Source organism: Hakea prostrata, chromosome 6 (genome assembly GCF_041222555.1).
Source record: "Hakea prostrata isolate BN-2017 chromosome 6, UWA_Hpros_2, whole genome shotgun sequence".
Lineage (NCBI taxonomy): Eukaryota > Viridiplantae > Streptophyta > Magnoliopsida > Proteales > Proteaceae > Hakea > Hakea prostrata.
The window spans coordinates 29,347,507-29,367,798 of record NC_142605.1 but is presented as its reverse complement, the minus strand read 5'-3'; the positions used below and the strand labels follow the sequence as shown (position 1 = coordinate 29,367,798).

Genomic DNA, 20,292 nt, shown 5'->3' with positions numbered 1-20,292 from the left:
TAAATTCTCAATACCAAACATTGAAGAACTCATTGATGAAGTTACATGGGCTTGTTGGTTTCGAAGCTAGACTTGAAGGTTGGATATCATTAGATATGAATGAATGCAACAGAAGTGTGTAAAATTGCTTTCCGAACACACCATGGGCACTATGAGTGGTTGGTCATGCCTTTTGGGTTGTCTATTGCCCTTGCTACATTTCAGTATTTAATGAACACCATTTTCAAAGACTGTCTTCGAAAATTCATTATAGTTTACTTTGATGACATTGATTTATAGTAAAACAAAAGAAGATTAGACAGTGCATGTGAGGCTGACACTGGAAGTCCTCCAACAACATGGTTTAGTTTGAAAGCTGTAGAAGTGTTTCTTTGGGAAGTCTGAAGTCAATTATTTGGGGCATGTCATTGGTGCTGGAGGAGTAAAAGCAGATCCAGAAAAGATTTGAGCTATGAGTGAGTGGCTTGTGCCCAAAACCATTAAAGAATTTCGAGGATTTTTGGGACTCACTAGTTACTATAGGAGATTTGTTCAACATTATGGGAGTATTGCTCGCCCCTAGACACAATTACTTCAAAATAATTGTTTTGAATGGTCTACTTTAGCATAGGCTGCATTTCAACAACTCAAAGATGCAATGGCTAGTGTTCCAATTTTGGCAATGCCTAATTTTCAGTTGGTTTTTGTCATTGAGTGTGATGCTTCAGGGGGGGGGGTGTGTGGATGCAGTTCTCATGCAAGAGGGCAAACCTTCATATATTAGTGCAGCCTTAAAAGGAAACAAACGGTTTCTTTTCTCATATGAAAAAGAGTTGTTGGCACTTGTTATGATAATAAAACTTTGGAGACCATACTTGCAAGGCAGCCATTTCACTGTTTGCACTGATCACATAGTTTGAAGTACCTATGGGAGTAGTGAATAACAATTGAAGCTAAAAAAAAATGTCTCATTAAATTGATGGGATATGATTTATCAATTAAATACAAGCAGGGTACATCAAATAGGGTTGCTAATGCTCTCTCACGTAGGCACCATAATGGGAGTCTCGCAAGTATTTCAATGCCTAAGCTTGCTTGGTGGGAGGTAGCACAAGAGGAAAACATGATAAATCAGACTTTACTTCACATTCATCAGTTAGTTCAACAACAAGAAGCAATTGGTCCTTAGGAGGTCCACTAAGGGGTGTTATTCTTCAAAGGTAGAAATTTTCTACCACCTGCTTGCTCCCTTATTCCAACATTGTTGGAGGAATTTCATAATACAAGGCATGAAGGGTATTTCAAAACCTTCCATCGTATTCACGATGTTTTTTATTGGACAAAGATGTGCGATCAAGTGAAACAGTGGATTCGAGAATGTGATACTTGTCAGCAGAGTAAAAATGAGATATTTAATGAATGTTTACCTCTTTCGGATGGCAAATCTTTTATTTTTGTGGTAGTTGATCGATTATCAAAGTATGCATATTTTCTTTCACTAGCTCATTCCTATACAGCTGAGAAGGTAGCCCGCTTATTTTTTGATCAAGTTACATGGTTTGCCTCGTTCCATTGTGTGTGACAAGGGAGTAGCTTTTACAAGTTTGTTTTGGAAGGACTTGTTTTAGTTGCAAGGAACTAAATTTAATTTTACTTCCTCCTATCATCCACAGATTGATGGGCAATCAGAGGTTGTCAATCGTATCTTAGAGATGTACTTGCAATGTTTTACAAGGGCTTACCCAAAGCACTGGAATTGTTGGATCTCTTGGTCAAAATATTGTTATAGCACGAGCATTCACTCAACTACCAACATGACCCCTTTTGAGGCTGTTTATGGTTATCCACCACCATCCCTTTTGTCCTTTGTTGTTGTACTGCGAAAGTTTAAGCTGTGGAGAATGCATTGTTGTAATGCGACCAAGTTTTACAGGAGCTTCGCACTTGTTTGTCCACTGCTTGCAATCAAATGAAACAGATGTATGACAGAAAACATAGGGAGATGGAGTTCAAAGTGGGAGATTTGGTGTATCTCAAGCTACAATAGTATCACCAAATTTCGGTGTTAAAACCCACCTGTTAGAAATTAGCTCCCAAGTTTTATGGCCCATTTCGCATATTGCAGTCCGTTGGTAAGGTGGCCTATAGGTTGCAACTTCCTTCTGGTGCCAAAATCCATCTTATTTTTCATGTTTTCTTGCTAAAATGGAAATGGGATCTCCTCAATCCAATTGTGTGTCATTATTTGAGTTGTTTCCTAGTAGTCGTTCTTGTATTCCAACTGTAATCCTTGTTAAGAGAGTCATTGATGGCCAAGAACAATCGCTGATTTGTTGGCTTCATTTACCACCAAAGGAAGATTCATGGGAGGCTGCAACAAAGCTACTTTCTCAGTTTCCTTTACTTAATCCTTGAGGCTAATAATTGTTTTTTTTTCTTTGGGGAGGGGGGGGGGGAGAAGGAAATTGTTACAAGGGTAAAAGAGTAACTGTAACACCCACAACTAAAGCATAGGGATAATCTTGGCATTTTGTATTGATATTCAAATAATTACAGTTAAAGGCCGAACTAGTATGTGATTAACATACTTACTAGAATTTATTTGCTAAATTTAATCATAAGTTGAGGATTAACTAAATGGTTAATAATCACCTTGAATAAAGAAAAAGAGGTCCAAGATTTAATGCCTCATAGTTGTATAAATTATATTACACATTTTGGTGTTGTTTTAACCCCACCCGGATCTAATATGGAATCTAGGGGATTTCATGCGTGAAAGTCAAAAACATTGCATAAATAAAAGAATGATAAATGATAAAGAAAATATTGCATAAATAGGGAGATATGCATAAATAGAGAACAAAAGACAAATCAAATATTGCACGATAGATAAAATATGTAATCAAATAAAATGGAAATCAAATATTGAGAGAAACTAAGTATGAGAATATAAGGAAAACGTGGGAATTTAGGAGGAGATGATTGATGGAACGTGGAGTTAGGAGGAGAGAGAAATTGATGGTGAAAAAAGTGGAAGTTTAGGAAGATAGATGGTGAGAATGTGGAGTTAATGGTGAATATATTAAACAAGAGAATTGAGAACCTATATTGATTAAACAAGAATAGAGAAGAAAGACAAGGGTGCAAAGAAAAGAAGAAGATTATTATAAAGCGTTGAAGGCCCTCTATCTAAGGGTGGTTATTATTTTTGTGATTTCTCTACGGTAACATGTTATTGTTTTCTTTTTCTATGATCAGATTTATAGTTTTACATGACTTCGTAGTGATTGATTCTTTTCTTGAATTTATAACTTATCTTGATTATGAATACGTTTTTTATGATATTCGATTTACACAATTTATCTTGATTATGAATACGTTTTTGATGAATTTATAAAACTTATCTTGATTATGAATATGTTTTTAATGATGAGATCTATTGATCCTACCACACTGGCCCACGTGAGTCAATCAGTCAAGTTCAAGACAACCCAAAAATGGGGGCAATCCTACACACTATTGCATTATTTTAGTCCCACATTGGAGAAAGATTGACAAAAGTAAACAAGAGTGTGGTATAAGATGCAAACGGAAATCCATTTCAAAGCATACCTTTCTCGGCCTTTTGGCTAAGATCAAGTGTAGTATCTGTTCTTATCAGTTTAATATCTGATACGTGGGTCATCGACCCACATGATATTAAATTAATTTTTTTTGGGGGAGGGCCCACCACAGTAGCTTGCTATTGGGGTCTTCAAGCGTCGCCCATGTGTTGCACTACTGCACGGGCCTGGCGCACCCCTACCAATACAAACTTGAAATCTTATCTTTCTGCTTTAAGGATCCAAAATTGACGATTGAGATTACTACTGATAAAACGGGAATTAAATTCTATATTTCGTCCATACGGTTCTAGTATTTATGACACGTAAAATTCTAAGTAACTTCATCCGATCACCCTAAAATAAAAGAAAGATAAAGCCAGAACCTAAACTACTTTAATACTCACGAGGTGGTACTGGGCCGGTGGGCCCCCTTTTTAAAGGTTCGAGAGTGGCAAAAGTCTCAAATTTCGCACTTTTTCTAAACAAAAAAGGACTTGTAAATACCCAAGCTTTCAAAGCCCAGCTCAGACAAACGGCTAGTTGGGACCCACCCCTGGCTACTCTTATCTCCTGTCAATTACCTATTGCAACATTTAATCATTGTGGCATCCCTTCCTCCTCCGGAAGAAATGGCACTTAGTCCCCCATTTCCGCTGAACCAGCTTTGATTCAACATATTTCTACTGAGTTTCTGGTTTCTGCACCAGCTAAAACTACTCAACTAGTAGAGAAGCTGACTCTGTGGAACGGGAAATAAGCCAGTTTCTGATTTTCAGGTTTTCCATCTCTCCTTTCTCTGTTCCTTTACTATTGTATCTTTTTTCCTTTTCTTTTTTGGGTAGAACCTTAACTAATGTATCTAACTTAAGTGAACAGAGGAGAGTGTGAGGCATCCATTTACTTTAAAAGTGGTTCTTTGGTGTTCAACAGGCATATGGAAGTTATACAGAACTTTAGGTATTATCTGAAACTTGAAGTGGATATTAGGCTGACCTTTATGGAGAGGATATAGAGAAACCCATAGGCTGAAAGTAGAGCCTCTACAAGAATAAAAGAATCTCACTCCACATTCTGGTGTTTTTTTCTGATTTCTTTGCTTCCCTTTTTACAGATCCTTCAAAAAACGAAGTCCATTTCCAGTAGCAGTTGGTGCTGGCCCTGATGATGGGGAAGAAACTCCGTTACTTAGTGTGGTTCATTCTTTGCAACCAACTGCTTCTCAGTATGGCCTTGGCCAACAACCATGGTAATCATCTAGTTAATTGAAGTTTCTACTTTTTTGAACTGCATTAGTGTCTTTTTGCTTCTTTTCCTATGTCTTTTGTGTCTGATTGAAGGTCCTTCTATTCCACTTAGATTTCTACAGCTTTCTTTGTATTTGTTATGATCATCAATCCTCTGGCACTTCATCTTGGAGTTTCTGAACATTGTTATCGTGTTTTCTAATTGAAACTCGGTTTGCTTTTTATAAATCCTATTAGAGCACTCTTTGTAATTAAAGCTTTAAAATTTTAGCCTCCCACTAGTATGTGGGATCAAGTCAAAATCTGATGGCTTACAGGCTTCACTTTTTACTGGCAATGTAAAAGAGTACATCTCTGTAATTGTCTACTTTCCATCTTGGCAATGTTGGCTTCAGATACAGGGCTGTCTCTTGTAACACCATGAAGAAATTTCCTATGTTACCAATCAAACGATGTTTCATACCATACTTTTCAAAATAATCATGGTAATCTCATGAATCTATATACGGTGCTATTCTGGGCAACATATCTTGCTGTTTGTTGTTATCGTTTCTGACAAGGTCTGAACATTCTTAATGCCTTCCCCCAAGCCCCCCCCCCCCAATAGAAGATCCTTGATAAAGGGGGAGGGGGGGGGGAAGTGGGGAAGAGTGAGAAAAATCTTTTCCTCTTTTTGCATCTGCTGTAGTTCATGGAAAAGATTTTGTTCTCCTATCTTTTTGTTTATGATTCTTTTGAAAATTAACAGTGAAGTTAAGAGTTGCTAACCGTGGTGTATGAGAACATCCTCCAAATAATGTGCACATAATTAATGCAGCAACGACCATCATGTTTAGCTTTATTCCAATTTTCCAATCTGAAGTAATTTGATGACAGCATCAATGCACTTTCTGTCTTAATATTATATTTAGAGCTTTTTGGTTATATAAGATTGATAGGTACTATTCATGATCAATTCTGTCCTTGTTGATGGGAAAATTTACTTTGGGTTTTCTCTTCATTCACATTTTTGTCGAATGGAAGCATAGATACATATATTTGAAAGCAACTATGTGTGTGCCATAACTCTTTTCTCCTCCTCCTTCTCTTTTTCCCTAAAGGCTTAAAAAGTATTCAAAACAATAATCAACAGTAACTTGCTAATATGCACGTATGAACCTATGGAGTTTTGAGTACTTGGACGCTCATGATTCCTCAAAATAGTTCAATATAAAATCAGACAAGCATATGCTGGAAGTTCTCAAACTAATAAAAATCACAACTAAAAATGACATTGTGAACAGAAATATAGAATCCAGATTTCTCTTATGATCAATAAACTGTTTACTACTTACATTCAGTCATTGTCTCCGTCCCTGCCAGGTTACCAGCTGCTGACCTGGTAGACGCCTTCATGTTCTTTCACTTCATCCTTCCTTGATTTCCATGTCCTAGTGAGAAAATGTGGTTCTGCAAATCACCCTTACCATGAAAAGGAGGAAGTTGATTATACCTGCCAACATGGATATGCCTTTTCCCTATAGGCACTCTTGCATGGTGGATTGACTTGATCATGCTCACCTAGAACACTGAATCTGGAGATGACAATGAGAAGGAAGTCTCCACAGTCAGCACCAAGCTGCGAATGAGCTTGTTTTGGCTAATCTGGTCCTGCTTATCCTATGAAGCAGGACTTCTTCCTTAGATATGCGAAATGTTTTCTTCTCATCAAGAGTGAGAAGCCTCCTACTGCTTAAAACAGTCCCTTCTTCTAACCTTCTAGCCTTTGTTCTGTTAAATTGTTTTATAATCTCAAAGAAAAACGGATTGATCTCCTTCTATCTCAGTTTTCAAATTCCATGCAAAATAATAATTTCAGTCAGATGTTGTGGTTAAAATTGAAACTCAGCAAGTTGACTATCGATAAGGAATATTCCTTCTAAATAAGTGGACATGAGACATCTCAAATACTTTATAATTGATGTGATGTGGGAAAAGTTTTGCCTGATTATCACAGCAATGATTCTTGAACTCACTTTCAGCAAGCTCTTGCAAAATGAAGAAAGGTGATATCTAATGGAGCAAAATTTGATGCATAGATTAAGGGGACATTCAAATCATGTATTTATGCAGCAAGTTTATACATGAAGTTTGGAGACTACCAGTTAAAGACTGTTCATTTCCAGCATTTGGTGAACCAGTTTATCTTGGTTGATTTTCCCATTTGATATTTTCTTGAATAATCCCTGGCTATTGTGTTAGTAAAACTTCCAGGCTTCCCTTCCTCTTTCTCCTTGTAGTTTTTTGACTTCTTTTTATGCTGTCATGGAAAACCATTAAATAGGGTAATGTCGCACTAAATAAAAAATTCTATTGTCCAAGTACTACGCCCATTATCCCCTACTGCTTTATCTTGTGTTGATGCTGATGCTAGTGGACACCAGATCTATGACATGATTGTTCTCTTCTAAAGCTACCAAAGCAGAGAAAAAAGGCAGTGATTTTTTTAGCTTCAAGGGTGGGTGGGGGAGGAGATGAATAATAATTTCATAACCAAAAGAAACCACAGCCTGAAGCTTTTAAGGGAGAGATTCAAAGCACAAATAGGAACATCATACTGTCACCCCTACAGCAAATTAAAAACCCCGTCTTTTCCCTACAGTGCATGGCTGTTGGGTTAGAAAGGGACATGCTCCTTTTGAAAACCTAAACAGGTTCTAATCTCAAGAGAAATAGAATCCCAGTTTTTCTCAAAGGTTCAGGGAAATCCCCATTTCCGAAGGTTTTTCTCCCACCTGATGTGGTATACCGTAGCTGCAAAGGGTAACTTAATCCATCTCCAACTTCCATGGAAGGACCTGAACATTAGACTATTATCATGACATCTTTCAACCCACCTTCCCAAATTTGGCCAGCTATTGGGCATTCAAGAAGGAGATAACCCAGATCCTGAATAGCATTCCTGCAGAGAGTGCATCTAGGATTTACATCCAAACCTCTTCTGTTGAGCAAATCAGTTGTACGGAGACCCTTCCAGAACATCTTCATAGCATAAAAGAATGTTTTGGAATATGCATTTTAAACCAAACCATCTTCCATGAATAACCAATACCATTCCAATTTTACACAAATTCCCAAGCTTTTCTGAAAGAGAACACCCCCAGGGTCCAGCACAAAACATAAGCATCAGCAAACCTCCCACTGGACCTGATCCAAACCTGCCCAAATCTCCCCTAATTCCTCAAAAGTAGGTTGCTTCTCACCCATGCTCCTCTATCCAGGACATCTGCCACTAGAGCCAATCTATCCAATCCTGAGATAATAAGTATCCTCCCCATACTCCTTCAGCAACACACCTTAGCTAGCCAACTATCCAGGGAAAAATTAGTAGACAACCCATTGCCATTGTCATTTCCTTTTCCACTGTGTGTCTTGAGTTCGCATTTTTTTTCCAAGCCCAAGAGGAATCCACTTTGTACTTAACTATCCAGATATAGTCGCCATAGATATTTAGAGTACATCCATCTTACCCACAGGGAGTTTTCCTTCGCTGCCACCTTCCAGATTAATTTGATGCTAGCTGCCTCACTTACATCTTTTATCCTTCTAATCCCCAATCCTCCCTCCATACAGTGGGTTCCGTTTGCTAATTCACAAACCCTGAAAAGATCCATCAGCTCAGAGCATTTTATGTTGATGCTAGAGAAAAGCAGCGGCCTAGGGCAGTTTCTTCTCTTTTGCAGATACTACAGCAGCAATAGATGATCTGGTGAGCTCGGGATCTGCAAAGTCATGTGCTTGAATTTATGTGGTTTTCATCATAACTGGATTTTTAAACCATCAACGAACTTTTATTTTTCAAGAGAATTTTTTTATTGTAACCATTCATAAACTTTTTTTCCTGCACATTTATTTGTTTGTGATCCATTACTAGCTATTGTCATCCAGGAAACCCAGCAAATGAGCTTGTTGATATTATTAATGAAAACCGAACAGCCCACAAGCTTCCAAGATTAAAAGACAACGCTGGTCTTGGGTGCATGGCATTGCAGTACGTGGAGGAATGCTCAGGAAACTGCACTAGCAACAACACTGTAAGCTGCAAACCTCCAGAAGATGACTTTACTGAGGTCTTTGCACCCAACTGTGGGGTAGAGCTACCTACCTTTGGCACCATATCAGGACACATAATAGGATGCCAATCCAAGTATCTCAATCCATCCCAAGCCTTTTCTCACGTTCTTGTTCGAGATAAGAAGACCCTGTCAGTTTTAACAAGCAAGGAACACACTGAAGTGGGAGTAGGCTTCATTAGGGCACACAAAGGGCCTTTCTTTTGGTGTATCTTATTTAGCAGCGGGCAGACAAATTCAACATTTATTCTTGAAGGTGGTGGAACAGGCATCCAGCAGAAGAAAGGGTGCTACAGTGGAACAGGCACTCAATGCAGTGGAAGCCAAAAGATCCATTTCTTCTTAGATGCTACTGTGACTGTGATTATCACAATAGTTGTCTGTTATATCTATGTTCTTTCTCAATGACAGTCAAAACATTACAGCGAGTAAAAGATTTTTTTTTCGCCTTCAAGAGTATACAAATGACTGCATCAGACTAGCAAATTAAATACATTCATCTTATATGGAGTGTATCCAGAGATAGTAAACTATCAGAATCCAAACTGCTGGTCTTGGGTGGTCCAAAGACTTTCCAAAAGCGAAGTGTCTCGTCTATTCCACCTGCAACAACGGTTGATCCATCTGGATTCTGATTTTGCCAATTAGAAACTTTGGTCACCACTCACATCCACTGAAGTTTGTCAGATTTCACTTCAGGCATGTATTTTAAAAAATAAATATACAAAATATTGAATACCTGGGAGAGGTAGAGGACTTCGGATATTTGGTTCTTTAGCTCCCCAACTTTTGATAATGATGGGTAATTCCATAGGCATAGATGGCTTTGCTGACTTAGACTGTACCCATGCCCGCACAAGATTTCCTTACGATGACTGTTCCACTCCAAGCCACAAATCTGTTGGTACACATATGTAGGAATGACCATTCAAAGGGAAAACACAGACGTATGGTGATAGCCAAGGAGATAGTCCAAAACATTGATAATGAAGCAATCACATGGATCCTGATCTTCTTTCCTAGAAATTGAGTGGAACACAGCAACCCCATTCAAATTCTGGACCCATCTTAACAGAACAAGGATCTTATGAGAAATATACTTTTGGAGCTGATGCTCCACTCAAAAGATTCCCATAAACTTGAATACCTCGATTGACAGTGGCTACCCACTGAACAGTGAATAGCTGACTAAATTAGTAGTTAAAATGATGTTAACTGTTCTAGCCAAGGGCTTAACCTCAATATTCTGCTCACAAAGCTAAGAAAAATAGATTGCTAATATGACTTGCCTGTGCTAACGTATCTCTACTGTTAATGCACTTCCCAGACTGCAAATTCCATAGCTTGATACACCGATCTTGTAAACCACCACCGGAGGCGAGTATTTTAGATTGATATGGACACCATGCAAGGGATTTAACAGCTGCATTATGATCACTGAACCTATACAAGAATTTGGATGCGTTCATGCTATGAGCATCCCATATATAAACGGTATTGTCATTGCCACCACTTGCCAAAAGATTGCATTCTGTTGACCATTTTAGACCACATACTTCTGCAGTATGCGAACGCAAACAGGAAGTTGAACTTGTTCTTGCTCTCACTGCTTGGGTTAAACATGTTGTCAAAGGTTATCCGATCACAAAGAAGAAACCTAGAGTGATATGTGTGATGGTAATTACCATCATGGCTGATGATGGATCTGTCATGGCTTCCTGATGTAAGACAGTTTCTATTCCAAGAAAGGCTTCCAACCCGGCTCCGATGACCTTCTAGGGAACGTATCTGTCGAACAGAAATATACAAAGGAGAACAGGGATTAAGTTAGTGATTAAAAAATTATACCAACTGAAATAGAGAGGAAGGTGGATTCATCTAACCATTTGTGATGTCTCAGCATCCCAGAGCCGAAGCTCAGAATTGCTGAGTCCAATTGCCACTGTTTTTGCATTCTCAGACCATGCCACACTTGTAGGATAATGGTCATATGGAATTCTTTGCTTCAGTTTACGTATATGACCATTGTTGGCATTCCAGAAATATACTTCTGAGCCCAAGGCAACAGCAAGAACATTGTTTTGTCCCCAATCCAGGATATTGAGGTAGTAGTCCGCCTTAAGCAGTGGTGCATGTAAAATCTTGTCCTCTGACTGTGACACCCACAAGTAATAAATTAGAGTTCCAAAAGAAGGATGGGGAAATTAAATTAGCTTTATCTCATTGAAATTGAAGCAATGTGAACAAAATTTTTATCAAATCAGTCATCAAGAAATAATATAAATTAAGGATTATAATGAACAGAAGGGAAACCTTGGGCAACTGAAATCTCTTAATATTGTTTGGTATCTCCACTCTGTCTTGCTCCATCACTTCAATAAGATTAGAGTATCTTCTGCAAGTTTTAGGGCTCCCCCTGAAGACCAACATCCTGAATGGTCTTCCTTCAGAATCCAAATTCAGAATTTCCTCCACTTTCCTTTTGTACGCATTCTACAGGAAAGAAAGAACGGGAGGAAACAGGATTGAGTACACCCATTAAAGAGAATGTGATAGCAGGAAACCTAGATTCCAAAATTCATGGAACTTCAAAACGAACATTGTAATCAAATTCCACCGACGAACCAGTCTTTGGATCGCTGCGTTCCGTTGTCCTGCTTGTCAATAAGCTTTGGGCATGACCGATATCCATCAAACTTCTATTGGGAATGAATCGGTCTCCCTTGCAAAAAGGCAATCATAAAATTGAAAAATGTGATCAGAACCTAAAGCAAATGCACAAGAACAAGGTTCAATCCAAGAAAAAGGAAAAGGATGAATACCTGGAAGTAGTAATCGACAGGATTACTCTGGTGTGGCCTTGGAGAATACCCATCCCATTCTAATCTCCACATCTTGTGTTTCAGTCTTTGATCGATCGGCAGGCACCAATCAGACCAATTAACTGAAATTCGAAATGAAAATTTACAATTACAACGATGAACAAACTATTCAAGAATAATATTCAATTCAAGAAACAATTGCAACAAAGAACAGATGATTACCTGGAAGTAGTAATCGACAGGATTCGCTTTGAAGTAAACCCGTCGAATTCTAATCTCAACATCTTGTGTGTCAGTCTTTGATCGATCGGGAGGAACCAATCAGACTGATTGTCTAGAATTTGGATTTGGTTCTGGCAGCAAGATACATCTCTCAGGGATTTTGATCCCCTCCACAGGTGAAGAACTCTAAGAATTGCTTTCGTATTTAAGATGTGATTTTTCTCCCGCCAAATGTCGTTGAGTCGGTAACGGTTAGTGTCCGTTAGGTTCTTTTGCCCAAACTTTTCGACAATGGAAGAAGCTGGTTTTCAGTTCAGATGGACTTGCCATAAATTTGGGTTGGGCTAGGCTTTAAAAAGAAAACCTTAACTCAGCCCTAAGCCTATTTAGATGGGCCTAGGCCCGGCCCATTTCAATCAGACATTTTCATAAGGCCTGAAAAATCAGTCATGACCCGTCAGTGGGTATGTATGTAAATTCATCAAAATGTCCATGTATATAAAGATATTTTTTGAATGTCGCTCCAATTTACATACATACCCATCGAGTTTGTAAAATTGTTATATTCATACCCCTTGAGGTTTTTATTTTAATTTATTTTTTTATTACAAACATCCCTCGTGCTTAACATCCTTGGCTTTTTAATAGGAAAAGGCACATCTGCTCTTAAATTTGAAAAATTACCTAAAATTAGTCATTTTAGTTCAGCAATGGGAGATGGAACAGTCTTGCTACATTAGTTTTTTCTTTTTCTTTCTCGAAAGTTAGATTAAAATGAATTCTTCTCAATGTAGTTGGTGGATGGCACAACCTAAAAATGGCTGGGCTCAGCTTTTTGCTTGCAAAATATCCTTGCTTTGGTTTTGGAGGAATAAAAACTTGCATGAGCATGACTTTGTTAGGTTGGTTAATGGGCGAAGGCTAACTTTAGATTATAGGACATCTGTGGTGGAGGCTTGGGACACATGCTCTCGGACCGTAGAGAACACAGGTGCTGTTGTGAAAGGGAAGTGGTGTCCGCCATCAGTTGGGTGGATAAAATTAAATGTCGATACTGTTGTGAGTAAGAGGGCAGGCGACAGAATGGTGGGAGGTGTTTTTCTTAACTCACAGGCCAAATCATTGCGGGTGGGGGGATTGAATTGCTAGACTGGTATCCTCTAGGAGTGTTCTTGAGTTGGAGTTGAGAGCTATTTGGATGGGCCTGTTTGTGGCTAAGGAAATGAGTTTCATGCCTCTTCATTTGGAGTCAGACTCTTTAAAGGTTGTGAATCTTTTGGACCTTGGATGCGTGGATTGGGGTAGATTCGACAGACTAATTGATGAGATTGGCCTGATGTTTGTTGGTATGGATTGCATTAGGTGTTGGCATGTGGGACATGACGCAAATAAAGCTGCTGATTGGATGTCTAAAGTAACGCTTAGTCTTGAGTGTTCTTCAATGTTCATTCAAAATGCTCCCTCAGATTTGAAAGAGATTCTCATGGCAAATCATATTTCTTGTCGTTCTTAGTGCTCTTCTTGGGTCATTGACCCCGTTTAATGTACCAAAAAATAAAAAAAGGAATTGAAATCAAAGGAGGACAAAAATGAAAATTTAAAAATATAATAAATGTTAAGTCATCATTTAACCTAATTATTCAATATAATATGTTCTAAAGTTTTTCTTTTCCTGGAAGATTAGTATAGCTAAAAAAGCTAACCTTATTTCAACGGATCCTTACTCCTTAGGGTCAGGTTATCTCATCTCAGACCTTGTTCATGTTTGGGAAGCAAATTTCTTTAAGGATCCGAATTCTCAAAACAATTTTTGAAAAAAAGAGATGGTCAAAATCAAATAACTTCAAAGACTTGTTCAATTAGCAAAAGACCGATGCTTCATATGAAGTTAAAAAAAAATTCAAAATTCGTAGACATTATTAAACATGATTAGTTTAACATCAACTATATATGATTGCAACATTTACCAAAAACACATAGTCACTGTCGGATTCCACAAAACCAAGATAATAATAGGTTTCCAACTTTGACGTGTGCTTGTTTCTCAGGTCTCACTTACTCATACGTAATGAAAAGTACTTGCAGAGTTTTAAGGTGATGGTGGTGTCCATTTAATACAAGGGTGGTGATCAACTACTCACTTGTCAAAATAATAAAATCACTAGTTCATAAAACTCTCATCTCTCTTGGGACACTGCGAAGCAGAAATCATTACCTACCTGCACCTCCCATTCATTCAGGAAATAAATGCAGATTATCTCTCTGGGATCTTCACTGAGACATGTACAGGTGTGTGCTTTCAGAACTTAATTTTTGAAGGAAATGGACCCATGCGTGCTAAAATTGAAAATACCATCAATTTGATGGTTAGACCTTACCGACAATCTGTTTACCATTTCTAGTTCTGTTTCGTTGCAAATAGAAGGCAGTAAAATCATATAAAAGTAGGACTGTCTGGCCTAATTTCATTTCTTGGCTTCTTGAAGCATGTAATCAGGAAGCCTCGGCCTTTTCTTGCCGTTCTTCTAATTGAAAGTTTAATTACCAAAAAAAAAAATCATATAAAAGGAGCTTAAAAAAGAAAGAGAAGGTTTTCTCATCGTCCCTTCACCCTCCACAACTCAATACTCTTATCATATACACATTAACACCGGCAGCATCTATTGAAAAAAAATGCATATAACATTTAATAAATAATTTATTTATAAATTGGACTAATAAGATGAAATATCCAAATTCCAAAATACCCAACTGACAACATATCTATTTTGATCCTAATTTTCTTATTTATGGATATCAAATTATCTCCAATTTTATCACTACAATGTTGAGAAATGCCATGATAAGCTTACAAGAAGGAAAGAAAAAAAGAAAAAAATACAAAAAAGGTTAAGGATGTGGCTCCTGGTAATTTAGACACAAGGGTAAGCTATGTAATTATCTCAATACCCCTTAGAATTCCAAAAATACCCAAGGTGTGGAGGTCATTTTATATAGCCTTTAAAGTTAAAAAGGCATAAAAAACATGTTTAGACTGACCAGCTGATATTCCTTCTCTGAGAAAGGTAAAAGTGATACGCTAATATTCAAACTTTGGATATACATGTAGAAATTAAAATGATCTTGGATCATTCCGTTACTTTTGAAGATTGTCTAGTGAATATAATTTATTTTAGTAAGGCTGAAACCTAGTATGCAAAGAAATGATCATGGGATCTATGTTCACAAAATTTGCGTTTGAAATGAAAATTGTACGTGGTTCGAAATTTTTGATGTCTTCCATGAAGTTAAACCCAACCGATCTTTGGTCACCAACCAAAAAGGAAAAGAATAAAAAAAAAAAAAAAAACCAAGAATGAAATTCCAATTTTGTACATTACCTTGAGAGTTGAGGCGAATTCTTGTTATTTCCTCCACAAAATTGCCCCATCTATGATCTAAAATTACCAGTCATACCCCTGACAGCCATCGAAAAAAGCCACTCATCTCTTCGCTCACCCAGTTTCCCTCCAAATCCCAACTGCCGACTTCCCCGGCGCCGGCAACGGCATTCTCACTGCTCCGGCGACCACTCCCGATTTGTAAATCGTTCCGGCGACTACTGCCGGTGAAAAACCTACCTGAATATCGAAACGATTGAGTCCGAGACGAAAACGACGTCGAAGCCGATGAAGCTAACCTGTCCACATAATCTTTCAACCACGATCTTCCGCCGCTGGCAACCCCTGTCGCCACCTGATCTCCTGGCGGCTCCGGCACTGCCACATTTATCGCATCCTGAGAGGTCAGACCGTTTCTATCCTTCCGACCAAGATTGTTCTCAGAACCTCCTTGCCTGTAATTGGATCCCGCCACCATCACTTCCGAGTCGTCTTCCAGCACATAATCGAATGATCCAATGGAATAAGATCTACGCGAGTTCGGAATGCCACCAGAATCGGCGGCAGCAGCACTATTCCGGCGACTGATACTTCCAATTTCTAAACGGAAACTGTCTCCGCCGCCAGCAGCAGACATAGAGGTGAGCTTCGCAAACTCCTCGGATTCGTTCACATGGATTGTTGATCTGCAGAGAGGACAAGTGTGGCTGGAAGCAAGCCACGTGTCTATGCATTCCGCATGGAATGCATGACAACAGAGTGGAAGCAATCGAAGCTTATCATGAGGTTCAAGTTTAGATAAACAAACCGCACAATCAACGGTGGACGAGCTTTTCAGACCAGTAACAGAGTCGAAGGAGAACAGAGGAAGTGAATCAATCAGAGATTGATACTCAGGAGACACGCGGCGGCTGGAGATGCGGTGAGCGTGATGCGAGTGATCCACAGAATCCTGGTTGCCATCGCCCGATGATCTAGAGGTGGTGGAGGAAGATCGGCTAAGGTAGCGGAGCAGAAGGTGAAGTAAAACAGAAAAAATCAACACTGCCATGAGAATCAAAGATATAATGAGAAGACTAGGGTTTAGACTCCCTTTCGACGACGACGACGGCGTCACAGAAGAACCATCACCACCACTATTCTCTGCCATTCCACTTCCAACCGCCGCTATCACTGGCGGAGGTGGCGTCGGCGGCGGCAGCGATAACCCCTGCGATACAACATCGTGATTTCTTCTCATACTGTGTGTGCCAGAGAGAGAGAGAGAGAGAAGAGCTGATAAGGTTTTAGTTGCAGAGAGAAAAGGTAAGAATTAGTGAAGACAGAGACGGGATTTAAATGCTATCGTCTTCTTTCTTGATCTTCACTTTCCAGTCTCGATCAAACCATGTGTTTACAGGAGCCTATCCATACGCAAGCATCTACGCTAGCATTAGCATTAAAGCCAGACGTAGAAAGACGTAAATGCCCCTGAATCTCTCAAAGAGGCTAACGTGCGCCAATGTGGTGGTTTAAGAAGGTGACTGGCCGACCCAGAAGGAATTTGGGCAGGTAAACCGAAACACCCAAACATAAAAACAGTTGAATTGAACAACCGATCTAACTATAGATACGGTTGATATCTTATTTATTTATTAATTTATTTTTCTAGATAATGCTAGAAAGAGGAAATATTTAAAAATAGAAATAAAAAACTATTTTGGAATGTTTCTGTGAATTTATTTATAGTAAATAATATTTGCATGTTAGCACCTTCATTTTACTATCTACATGTTCTAGAGCAGTCTTCTTTGGTAGGTGATGATCTGTCTTCTTAGAGATTTTGATTTAAATAGGAAATTAAGGAATTTTTTCCAAGTAATATTCAGTAAAGAATATCTTTAAAAGCTAAAAAAAGATGGATTCACTTTAATTAAAGTAAAAGAATCTACTACATATTAAGGGTAAATCAGTTCTATATATATATATAGAGAAGGATCTTTGCTTTGGTTATCTTTTGCCTTTTTCTAAAGTGTATAAACATGTAAATGTATATGATATCAAAATCGACTCAAAATATAAGTTTCATACCATATTTATAGGCTTTATAGGGACACTATATGAGAATTTATTTCTTTCTCATTTAACAAGAATTTGTTTTAATTTATAAAGGAAGGTATAACTTGGAGAAACTATTTATGATCAGTGATTTTAAGACTAAGAACAAAAGTCACACAATCTAATCCTGTTTTACATGCATAGAGGTCAACCCAAAAGGAAAAGTTTAGAACAAGATTAAGAAACTTAATTATGCAATTGTGTTTGGTAACAACCATTAAAATCATCTTAAAATGACAATGTGTGTAGTGTGAACATTTGAAAGTGAAGAAAGTGAAGAAAGTGGTATTGTTGATGAGTTTTCCACTCCACTTCAATTAATAAAATAAAATAAATATACATAGGAGAAGGTTTTCAACAAGCACAGTGTGGAAGGAATTTGTACGTTACAAGTAGAGGATTATGCTCATCTCATTTCTTTCTACTGGATATTTAGAAAGAAACCCGCCTATGAGAAAGACCCCATCTTAAACTTGTAATAGAGATATGTTAGAGGAACACGAAAGTAGCTGTATGGGACTTCTACGAGATCTGGATGATCATCTAATGAGATTTTCATCAATTTATTATGTGATGAGAGCATAAAAAATATATATACAAGAACAATAAAACAATATTTTTTGTAATATTAAATCAAAAGAAAAAAAAGGGTTTGATCAATGTCTTTCCATGTGGAAAACCAGGAAAACATACTTTCTCAAAGACTTAAGCTTTTCTAATTTCCAGTCAATTAAAGAAAGTTTTACCAATCCCATTTTTATTGTGACTTTGCTTGACCACAAAGAGAGGAAGATACCTATGCCAACTTTCCCAAACAACTCAACCACAACCAAACTACAAAGATTGAGAGACAAATATAAAAACAGAAGAGGTGATATCACATCCCTATCCCTAACCCAACCCTTCCTATCTTATTCCATGTCTAGTGTTTTTTATCAAGAGAATTACCATCAGCTTCTTCTCCATTCTTAAACTTTATAAGATTAATAAAATAATTTAGGTTAAGGGTAAAGAAATGAATTCATAGTGATATGATCTGATTCTAGGACTATTATTATATTTTCACATCATATTCATAAAGTTTAGTACACATTCGAGATGCAATGCAATGATAACGACATAAATTGTTGTTGCGGAGATTCCACCTATACCTATAATGATTTTTTTTTTTATGGGGGAGTGATGGTGAAAAAAAAATTGTTTTAAAGAAAAAACAAATTATAGAGAGCTTGATAGGATTTCTATTATGCATGTCATTTTAAAATTTCCCATAATAATTTAGAAGAGAAGTACTTTTTTCCTGTTAGCTAGTCACCATACTTAGAATATTTTGAGCTTAGGATTATAGTTGTCATTTTGATTTCATATCAATCACTTAATTCTGAAATTAAAACCTAAACTTTCATGTATTAATTAAGGCAGCAAAATTTGGCCCACCATGTCATAGAAATGGCAGTCCGTATTAATGAGAATTTACATCTCTTACATGCATTCAACAGACCTGTCTGTCTAATAATATATTGTGTGTGGTTTGAATTTTAGTACCTAACTTTGAAGACGGATTTGCATTGATATATTTTGATGGGCATCTCAAATGACCTATTTCTTGAGATCTTTGATAGAAGGATAGGCACGGGTGTGAAGGTGTAGTAGCTCCTTTGACATGGTACGATTTGAACCGATGAGTGAAACTCTATAAATATGCATCATGTGTTCCTTATGGAGTCATTGTGAGATCTGAGATTTATGCTTTTGTAATGCTGTTTGGCAGTTGATTGAGAAATTACCACTGCAATCGATCTTTTTCCTATATAGAAGAAGTTCTTCTTCGTCCACAGAAGTAGCTTACAATATTAGTGTGTGAAACACGTTAAATCTTTGTGTTGCTTCAATTTATTTTGTTTTTGCTCGTGATCTTTGATGTTCATTCTAACAATATATTAAGAAGAAAAAAAAATGCATAATTAATGTGAAGGCATATTTAGAAAAAATATAAGGGACATCGGAGTCTCGGACTGGCCTATAATTTTTAAAAGTACAAATATATCGTGTTTTTCAAAACTAAATTTCATAATCACTCTTCTACCATTGGGATTCACATCCTCTGTAATTCCTTTCCCTACAATTCCTTGTAATTCCCTCATAGGATTGTGCCATGTGGCATTTAAGTAATCCAATGGTTATTCAATTAAACTAAATTTGAATTTTATTTAAACCCACCCATAAATTTGAATTTTATTTAAACTCTCGTTTGTTGGGTAACCTTTGGATTACTTAAATGCCACATGGCACAATCCTATGAGGGAATTATAGGGAATTGTAGGCAATTGTAGGGAAAGGAATTACAGAGGATGTGAATCCCTACAATTGTGGTTCCTCTTGTATTTTCATGCTATTCAAAACACTACAAAATAGAGCTATCTATGGTCATGGTTTAAAAGTATCCCCTAAAATAACACGTTCGTCATATTTTTCTATTATAATATTATAATAAAAAGAGTTTTGATCATCTTCTCTGACAGATAGCACTCTTTTGACAGGGTTACAATCACAAATTATGAGAAGTTCACAAGTAAAAATAATAAAATATTATAAAAATAAATCTCATCACCCTAACTCTGTGGGCCAGCCTCTTGTAATTTGTAGTTTATAGCTGTCGGGAGAGCACTGAGGAGATGATCCAGACTCTATAAAAAAATACATTTTCTTATAGTGAAGAATAACGAAAATATATTCTTTAAGATCTTATGAAAATTTTACTCAAAAATAAAACTAGTCTTTCAATAAAATAATGCTCCCATGCAAAGTAGCCATCTCTGTGTGCCTCGTAG

The 20,292-nt window shown here is 37.5% G+C and overlaps 3 protein-coding genes and 1 non-coding gene across 6 annotated transcripts; 2 read left to right on the top strand and 2 right to left on the bottom strand.

The window, feature by feature from the left end:
- Positions 1 to 3,587: 3,587 nt before the first annotated feature.
- On the top strand, positions 3,588 to 3,783 carry LOC149013172 (U2 spliceosomal RNA). The gene has a single exon (XR_016174170.1). It is a non-coding gene; the product is annotated as a U2 spliceosomal RNA (small nuclear RNA).
- A 411-nt stretch (positions 3,784 to 4,194) lies between these two features.
- LOC149013171 (uncharacterized) lies at positions 4,195 to 9,608 on the top strand. 3 transcript variants are annotated; one of them, XM_089160238.1, is made up of 3 exons: positions 4,195 to 4,360; positions 4,696 to 4,830; positions 8,756 to 9,608. In XM_089160238.1, exons 2-3 carry the CDS (start codon positions 4,746 to 4,748, stop codon positions 9,346 to 9,348), a joined length of 678 nt encoding a protein of 225 aa, XP_089016364.1. In that variant the 5' UTR covers positions 4,195 to 4,360; positions 4,696 to 4,745; the 3' UTR covers positions 9,349 to 9,608. The 3 variants fall into 3 exon arrangements, with proteins under 3 accessions (XP_089016364.1, XP_089016363.1, XP_089016365.1); XM_089160237.1 differs by lacking the exon at positions 4,195 to 4,360 and adding an exon at positions 4,383 to 4,541 and having other exon boundaries at positions 8,742 to 9,608; XM_089160239.1 differs by lacking the exon at positions 4,195 to 4,360 and adding an exon at positions 4,392 to 4,541.
- On the bottom strand, positions 9,437 to 11,853 carry LOC149013170 (cell division cycle 20.2, cofactor of APC complex-like). Its single transcript, XM_089160235.1, has 8 exons — positions 11,763 to 11,853; positions 11,540 to 11,662; positions 11,254 to 11,433; positions 10,824 to 11,093; positions 10,626 to 10,728; positions 10,230 to 10,546; positions 9,680 to 9,838; positions 9,437 to 9,571 (listed from the first exon to the last, which is right to left on the bottom strand). The coding sequence occupies exons 1-8, from the start codon at positions 11,832 to 11,834 to the stop codon at positions 9,437 to 9,439; spliced, it is 1,359 nt and encodes a 452-aa protein (XP_089016361.1). The 5' UTR covers positions 11,835 to 11,853.
- Positions 11,854 to 14,816: 2,963 nt separating this feature from the next.
- Positions 14,817 to 16,694, bottom strand: ATL4 (TOXICOS EN LEVADURA 4). Its single transcript, XM_089159221.1, has one exon. The coding sequence runs from the start codon at positions 16,602 to 16,604 to the stop codon at positions 15,435 to 15,437; it is 1,170 nt and encodes a 389-aa protein (XP_089015347.1). The 5' UTR covers positions 16,605 to 16,694; the 3' UTR covers positions 14,817 to 15,434.
- Between the last annotated feature and the right edge of the window lie 3,598 nt (positions 16,695 to 20,292).

Coding starts and splice junctions, on each gene's coding strand:
- LOC149013171 (XM_089160237.1), top strand. CDS start 4,519: ATGGAAGTTATACAGAACTTTAG. Junction 4,542..4,695: donor GAAGTTATACAGAACTTTAG/GTATTATCTGAA, acceptor CCCTTTTTACAG/ATCCTTCAAAAAACGAAGTC. Junction 4,831..8,741: donor GGCCTTGGCCAACAACCATG/GTAATCATCTAG, acceptor ATCCATTACTAG/CTATTGTCATCCAGGAAACC.
- ATL4 (XM_089159221.1), bottom strand. CDS start 16,604: ATGAGAAGAAATCACGATGTTGTATCGCAGGGGTTATCGCTGCCGCCG.
- LOC149013170 (XM_089160235.1), bottom strand. CDS start 11,834: ATGTGGAGATTAGAATGGGATGGGTATTCTCCAAGGCCACACCAGAGT. Junction 11,663..11,762: donor CTGTCGATTACTACTTCCAG/GTATTCATCCTT, acceptor CCTTTTTGCAAG/GGAGACCGATTCATTCCCAA. Junction 11,094..11,253: donor AGAGATTTCAGTTGCCCAAG/GTTTCCCTTCTG, acceptor TGGGTGTCACAG/TCAGAGGACAAGATTTTACA.